The sequence below is a fragment of the Papaver somniferum genome, chromosome 5, assembly GCF_003573695.1.
Source record: "Papaver somniferum cultivar HN1 chromosome 5, ASM357369v1, whole genome shotgun sequence".
NCBI classification, from domain to species: domain Eukaryota; kingdom Viridiplantae; phylum Streptophyta; class Magnoliopsida; order Ranunculales; family Papaveraceae; genus Papaver; species Papaver somniferum.
In genome coordinates this window covers 160,553,945-160,562,187 of record NC_039362.1, presented here as the reverse complement: position 1 = coordinate 160,562,187, position 8,243 = coordinate 160,553,945, and the positions used below count along the sequence as shown (strand labels likewise).

General features: G+C 35.5%; 2 protein-coding genes across 2 annotated transcripts; one reads left to right on the top strand and one right to left on the bottom strand.

Moving 5' to 3' along the window:
• Window positions 1-2,674: 2,674 nt before the first annotated feature.
• Window positions 2,675-4,499, top strand: LOC113278035. Its single transcript, XM_026526980.1, has 5 exons — window positions 2,675-2,852; window positions 2,946-3,041; window positions 3,590-3,660; window positions 3,751-3,816; window positions 3,892-4,499. Exons 1-5 carry the CDS (start codon window positions 2,789-2,791, stop codon window positions 4,135-4,137), a joined length of 543 nt encoding a protein of 180 aa, XP_026382765.1. The 5' UTR covers window positions 2,675-2,788; the 3' UTR covers window positions 4,138-4,499.
• Window positions 4,500-5,210: 711 nt separating this feature from the next.
• On the bottom strand, window positions 5,211-8,159 carry LOC113283413 (proteasome subunit beta type-3). The gene is made up of 7 exons (XM_026532657.1): window positions 8,066-8,159; window positions 7,735-7,916; window positions 7,524-7,631; window positions 7,246-7,335; window positions 6,226-6,310; window positions 5,566-5,660; window positions 5,211-5,474 (listed from the first exon to the last, which is right to left on the bottom strand). Exons 1-7 carry the CDS (start codon window positions 8,069-8,071, stop codon window positions 5,426-5,428), a joined length of 615 nt encoding a protein of 204 aa, XP_026388442.1. The 5' UTR covers window positions 8,072-8,159; the 3' UTR covers window positions 5,211-5,425.
• Between the last annotated feature and the right edge of the window lie 84 nt (window positions 8,160-8,243).

Below are 8,243 nucleotides of genomic sequence, written 5' to 3'. Positions count from 1 at the left end.
CTATAGCACTTGCCTCCCATTCAGCTTCATTTTCCTTGTCATTGTTTTTGCTCTGATCGACCACAACCACTTCATTAGTATCTCCTAGATCTAACATAGCTTGCTTAAATTTGTTCACCAATTCCCCAACATGACTTGAACTACCCTCCTCCATTGAAATGCTTTTGTCTTGAGCTTCCGACATTGAGATTGAAAAAATAGTCTGAGAAGGTAAAGAATTAACACAATTTTTTGAAGAGATGATGGTGTTAATAAGTCGAATAGGTAGTAATAAAGTAGTGTTATTAGAGTTTTTAGGGTATAACTGGAAAAGGAGTATATTTCGAGATAAATACGAATAATTTTCCTTGCTTATTAAGCCGAGACAAGAGTATTAAGAATTATTCCACGAAAGATTATTGATATAGCTGGCATTGAACGGTAGCGGTAAAAAAATGAGACAAATCAGCTGCATGCAACTGACTTTTCTAAATTTGATTTTTGTAGAAATCTCTAGAGAGCGGGGTAGAGAACCACCGATTTTGAGTGAGTCGAAACGGAACTGAGATTTCTTCAACACAGTACCCGGAGAAAAAGCATTGAAATCATACCTTATCATACCATTAAGCAAAATCTTGAAGACATACTCTGCAAAAGCATAATCACAACATAAAAATTGGCAAAAGCCAATAGAGAAGTATCAAACAGCAAACGCATTAAGAGGAGATAGATAATTTAGTTAGACATGAAACTAATGAGAAAACAATACAAATGAAGGAGGATAAAACACAACTTAAAATTATAATGCAAAAAGATTAAACTAAGTAAACAACCATCACCCTGCAGTAGCCTACTAAAAACACTATGTGAATCATGGTAAACATTTCCCAGCAGTAAAGGCCATTTTCTCTTTTAACATGTTATTATGTGTTTTTTGTCCATGTATTTACATCTTTTCCTAATTATAAAGTTGGCGAGAATTAAAGTATTCTCCACTGCATTGTAATTGCATTAAGAATAAGCCAGTGATGGGATCCTCCCTCTTGATGTATATCCTTTTTTCTCGGAATGAAAAGTTGAACGATTTTTTGGGATCATGGTTTTTTTGTGGGGACCATTATTTTATTTTGTGTAAAATATTAGAAGTAAATCCAGGTCACCCCTTATCTAGATATTTATATTAATACCTAAATTATCCTCCTAATTAATTTTTGGTAATGATTAGTTAGTGTAATGATTAAGTTAAAGATAATTAGTGACATTAAAAAATCAGATGGTTTTTTTTTAAAAGAAGTAGAATTATTGAGAGAGTAAAGTTAAAGAAGATGAAGAAGGAAAACATGAAAAACGATGGATTTTACCGACCACAATTGGAGGAAGAGTATTTGGGTACCCAAGTATGCTTCAAACTTAGATAATGTTGGTTGAATTGCTCCAAATATTCAAAAAAATGTAAATTTTTAGAGTAGATTTGGGCTTGTTCGGTTACCTTATGTGAAGAACAAGTTACCGAACTCATCTGAAAGTGTAGTTCGGTTACTTTTTCCAAACACGCAGGTTACCGAACTCGCTCTTTAATGGAGGTTTTTAGTTGTTCGGTTAACAGACATGTTACCGAACTTTGTTTATAGGATTTACATAGTCATGTTCGGTTGGTTCGCAAACTTTAACGTAACGACATATCTAACCGAACTCCACATGTATGCAATTAGTGAAGAGTTTGGTTTGTCAAAAAAATTTGCGAACAAACCGAACATAGTGGGACAAGTTCGGTTAAATCATAACTCAACATAGTGGGAAAAATAACACAGTTCGGTTACATTGGTTTTTTTTTTTTTTTTTTTGTATTATGGGTAGAGTTCGTTTACTAACTAGTTTTAAAAAAATTTGCGAACCAGCCGAACAGAGTGGGAAAAGTTCGGTTGAATGAGAACTCAACATAGTGGGAAAAATAACACAGTTCGGTTACATTGGATTTTTTTCTTTTTGTAATATGGGTAGAGTTTGGTAACTAGATAGTTTTAGAAATTTTTGCGAACCAACCGAACTCACAGTTCGGTAACCTAATTTTAAATCCTATTGAACCGCACTGTTCTTCGTGTTCTTCCTTTCAGGAAGTTCGGTTAAGAAACTAGGATTTTTGTGAAACGCGTCCTAACCGAACAAAGCACTGTAACTTCCATATGAACCCTATTTTGATGATATCTATTCAATTAAAAGTAATGGAGAAGAAGAGAAGAACATGAGAAAAGAATAATTTTCAATCGAACGAGGAACGTCAAGGAAAGAGAGAAGAAGAAGAGAATAATTTATTTTTTTTCCAAACTAAAAAATTTCGATTCCCCTTCTATTTTTGATTTTGATTTTGATAATAGATTCATTTAGATTAGATGTATATGATTAGATTTATATAGTTATTAGGTTAGTTTTAATTTAAATTAAAAAAAAGGATAAATGTGTCTTTGCCTAATTTTAGGACACCCCTTATAAGTATAGGGAGGTTGGCCTAATAAGATCATGGTCCCCAAAAAACCATGGTCCCTAAAAAATCATTCGAAAAGTTTAGCTGAAAGTCATTAAGCCCAATGGGTATGGGTGTCATTTTAAGATCCGGAACTATAGAAACCCAATGGGTTAGCTGGCCCAAAAGTTAAAAGAGTTTTAACCGAATCTCTTCAGTCACAAGACTCGCTGAAAAGAGCGATTTCTCTAACCAGGTCATAAAAACCTCGTCTTAGGGTTTAGACGGCTTGATTTGTCATCCCTCCTCAACCGAAAGTGAGAACCAACCTCTAGTTCGTCAGACGACATGGGAATTGCAAACAAAGATCTTTTGAACTTGGAGCTTAAGAACTCTACATCTTCATCCCTAGGTTTGTTTTCTTTTTTCTTTTTTTAATTTTACTGGGTATTTGATTTTGGATTTCACAATTTGAACCTAATCCATGGTAATTTTATGATTACAGATTCAACTCTTCTTGTTTTCCCTAAAAAGGACTTACCTCCACAGAGCTCAACTTCTGGTGAAAAGCTTGTAACAAGTTCAATTCCTAAAAGCCAAGGTAAACCAATTTTTGTTCTTTTGGATGTTCTTCCTTTTTAAGACACTGGTCTAGTTTGTAATAAAAGTTAAAGTTAGTTTTGCTATCTTGAACCCAAAGAATAATGATTCGTTCAATTATTAAGGCTTGGCATTGGTTAGGCAACTTAAGATCTAATCTGTGTTTTGAAAACAATCCGAAATGATTATGGAAAAGAAGCTGCTGGTATGGTAAATCCGGTAGTTATGATAATGCAGGTTTTCAAACTATCAGTGTCATTCTTCCCTTGACAATGTGACAGTTTTAAACTATTGCTTTTGGTGGAACAATATGACAGTGTTACACTATTGCTGGAAACACTTTGTTGGAGGCTAGATCTGTAGACATTCTAGTTTCAAAACTACTTTATTTAAGTTTGTGTAGTTTTCCTTCGATGTAATGATATGGCAATGGTACACTAATGCTGGGAACAGTTTTTAGATTTGTAGATTTAGTAATCAACGATTAGAATGAATTTTTAAACAGATTTTGATAAAAAGATACCTAACTGCTTGCATTTTTTATATTAGTACTTGGGAAAGTGAGGGACTTCTTGGGAGTAATGGCTGAAGCTAACAAAAAGCTGCAAACTGATGCTAAGGTAGATATTTCATGATAGAATCAACAAGTCTAATTTCTTCCCTCATTCCCTCTTTGTGCCTCATTTGGTGCATTGGTCATAAATATGTAGGAGAATTCTGGCAAGGACTATGATATCGAAGCTCTTACTGGGAATGAAAAGGAATACATTGAAATGGTAAGCAAGTTCATCACTTCTTTCTTTGATTAACAGAAAGCCTTTGAAATTGTACTCATTGATCTTATATTACAGGATTTGATTGTGGGTGTGGCTGATCTTCATACGCCAGAAGCCGTGGCTGCAGCTGAATCTGCCTTGGTTGGCTCTCAACAAGTGATCAATTTAGCTGGTACAGGTAGTGGGTCTGACACAGAAAGCAGCGAAGATGAGGATGAAGAGATGACAGAAACTGGGGCCGAGGATTCAAAGTCACAAAAAGCTGGTTCTCCAAGTAACGGGCAACGGAAAAAACGGCCAAATATTATTGAGCTCCTCTGAGCTAACTCTTTTCTAGTCGTGCCTCTAACTTGTACCATATCATACTATATTTTGAGTATGACAACCTATGGATTGCTTCTTATAGAATATGATAGCTACACCAAGGGCCTCAAAGGCTGTGATTCGTCAGGTCGCGGTTTAACTTGTCAGGTATTAAGAGAAAAAGGTGCATGTAGAGTGTGTTGGCCGGACCTAATACACATAGATGTAACTTAAATTTTTTAATGACCAAACTTGATATTAGGCCACTTAGCTGGTGTTTTCATAGATGTATATTGTTGTGTTTCCATGCTGTTGCTGTAGACTTGTAATACTTTTGGGTGTTCCTGTGTCAAATGACTAATTTGAGCTGATTCTGTGAAGTGTTCATATCATGAAAATACTGTTATTCAAACTTGTGCGAGCGAATGCTTGCATTTGACTTACCATAGACCAGTACCGGATCATAGGTTAACAATCTGTCTTCAGCAAATTTTGAACTCAGATCATAGTTTTCAACTTGCCTGACAATAACATCCAACCATTTTACCCTTTTACTACTTGCCTAGCTTTCTTCACCTCTCCGTATAGCATTATGGCTCATGCTAGTTAACTTTGAGACAAGCTAAAGTTGCACAAATGATGCAACCAGTTTAAACTAACTTCTGATGTTACTACTTGCGTAGCTTCCTACAAGTCGCAGAATAGTATGCCTATCTACTTAATTCAAGCGGAATATGACTAAGACACTTCGAATTGAAGGATTACTAAAGCCTACCTGACATGCCTAATAAAACCACCTGAAACTGTAGCACATTCTTCATGTGAACTACCAACTCTGCACTACTCTGCATCCAATTCCTGTGCAAGTGATAGCACAATTGGACAGTTTATATCAAACCAAAAGATCACTATAGCCTACAGACGTACCTAATAAAACTAAATGATACGGTGGCATTCTTGCTAAGAACACCCACCATCAAGGTCCTATTAAGTGCTAATAACCAATCAGGTTTTGCTGGATGCGACAGTTCCAGGTTTTCACTTCGAATAGCAATCCTACCAAACAACACAATGCTTGGAAATAACAAAAGTAAGTGACAAATGATCCTGTTACGTTAATAAAATCCAAGTAATTGTGCAGGACGATCTTGAATCACAACCTTCTTTCCATTCAGGTACATACTGTAAAGCACAGCAAACAAATTGCTCTCCAAAAGAAGTGAAACTCATCTAATTAAATGTTCAGTTCAACTGCACATCCAAGGACAAGAAAAAGGAACATCGCCAAGTGAACAGCACAGCAACATTAGTCCATTCTTCCCTTCAATGTTGATTCTCTCACTTCAGTTGGTGTGCTGCAAATGACCAACCATAAAAAGTCAGGTTCTAGTTCTCAATATATGTTTAAAAAATATTAGTCCACAAGTAAAGTGTATAAGAACTTACACAAGATAGACGTGACCTCCCCAACCACTCAAACAATCACGATCTACTGACGCCTGCAATGCTTGTGAGACGGTTTCAAATAATTCTTCGGGCTCCTGAGAGATGGATTCATACAAAAAGTTAGACTAACCTGTCGAAGAATAATGATTCAAAACCTAAATGATGATTGAGGAAGGCACATAGACGACAATTTTGTGCTGTTTTCTTGGGCAGTTGGGCAGGTTATAGATAACACAAATAAGGAGGTTTGCAAAAAGTAAAAGTTACTCATATAATTTCACATAGGAAGTGAACCACACATGATGGCCCAAAAAAAGAAAATCAAGTTCGGAGTACAGTTATACTACTGGTTCAAGAGAGTTGATTCGTTACGCACTTCCTCAATTCGTTATTTCTATTGGAAAATTCAAGATGCTGAATTGAAAACACCCTTGGGTATTAACATTTCGGTGTAAATACGTCTAAATTAATAGAACTTCCACCAAAATTGCAGTTTTTTCTTTGAGAGTCAACAACATTTATGATACCTAAAACCAACTATCTGTTAATAACTACAGAAAAAAATAATCTTAAATAGATCTGGGCCTGAAGTGACAAATTGTGATAGGTAAAAGTTAAAAGCAATAGAAACTAGAAAGTGTAGCTAACGAATGAACGAACCATGTCAGGCTTGTACATCGACTCGCAGGCACCATAAAGCGACTCTGAGGCAGTTCCAGCAACAACAAAATCTTTTGCGAGCTCCCTGTGCGCAGGTAAAAAAATTGTTTAAAAGAGCCGGGAGAAAAAAAAACTTAAGTGGAAAATGGTAAGATATCAAGATACGAGTACATTTTAACAAGAACGCCACTTTTTAAGTGCATTTCTTTCTTTTATTTTTGTTAAACACTGACAAAGAAAATAAAAAAACAGAACTAGTAAGATTTCTGCATTGTCCAAGCTTCTCTGCTCACAAATTTCCTTGGACAAATACTATGAAGACACCATCCTAAGCCTAAGGTACTAATAACGCAAAATATGACGGTATGATTCATTGATACTGTGACACAATGTTCAGGATTACTGCCTGAGCTGGAATTATCAGCTAAGTCAGTCAGGGCAGTTGGCAGTATGCCAAGTAGCTCCTGCTACTCCAGAAACAAACCGAACAGGGAGCCACCTTCAATGTACTGACTTTTTCCCAACAAATAGTGTTCACGAGTATGACTTTCTTATCATCTATATGAGTTGTAGGTCAACAACTATCTCTATTAGTGTATTTGAAAAGAAATTCTTCCGTGGATTCTGTGATACACGTACAGTTATACTATGCCTATGATAAAACCAGATCTCGCATTAACAACCGAAGTATTGCCAACAACAACAAAAAATAACAAAACAAGCAAAAAATCAAAATAAATAAAAAAATATAGTTCTGATAATGAAGAGGAGATGTTCTGAGATCCACAGCACATCACAGCAAAAGAAGTTTTTACATGCATTATCATACGGAACTTAGCACCATAATTGCCAACACCATAAGCTACAAATAATGTACAGCATTACATATACAACTAATATGCTACAGAACAAGTTCATAATATACAAATTTGCAGCTACAGTAGATCCAGAAAACGAACGAAACAATATCATAAATCAAGGACAAAGGACATAAAAATGACAAAGGGATTTAAAACATACTTGGCACCAATTGAATCCATTGTGCAGATAAAGGGCTTATCATCTTCTCCTAAACCAGCAATGACAGGCTGACAGAAATATGGACCAAACCTACAAAAACAACAAATAGACAGTATTGCCATTATATAATCTTCACTAATGTAAACCCTAGTACCCAACTTCCCATAATGTAATCCCAATCAGTAGCATTGCTATAAATTACAACGCAAATAACGATTATTTGGAGTATATCAAAATCTTCAAACAAATCCAAGTAACAAACATTAAGAAAATCAAACCTTTTCTCGTAGAGAATAGCAGAAACAAGACTAGCAAAAGTCTCAGGCTTCATATCTCTCTCTTCTCTGAGTTGATATAACTTGTGCCTAAAGACAAGTCTTTGATGCCTTCAAAACACAACAAAATAAAACACCCAAAATAAATTAGCAAAACCCTGCAAAAACTGAAATTAATGAATAGAGTATAAACACAGGGACTGAAGACACTTACAAAGTTTGAGCATCAGTTGCAAGTCCAGCTAAACCAACATAGAGTTTGTCATGAATTTTGAAGATTTTCTGAAAATCAGTTCCAATAGTTTGAAGCTGAACACCTAAACGACGATCACTAGCAATAGCGAAACAGTTCTTTCCCACCATAGCAACAATTGCACTTCCATTATACTCAAAGATCTATAGCAAAACCATAACAAACACAGATTCAGACATAACTATAGCGATTAACTTGTAGCCCTAGAAAATCTTAAAAGAGTAAGAGACATTAGCTTAATCAATTAGGGTTTAACAAATTAGATCGGAAGCTTGAAACAGAATCTACTTACCGACATGATACCAGCGATGAACGAGAGTGATTCCAAGCACAAGCAGAGAAAATTTGTTTTCAAGGTTTTGTTTGGGTATTTTCGATCGACTAAATATTTTAAGGGCTTGTTTAAGCTTTATTCACAAGCCACAATATCCCTTGTGTGAATTGACCATTATACCCCTGTTTGGAGAACT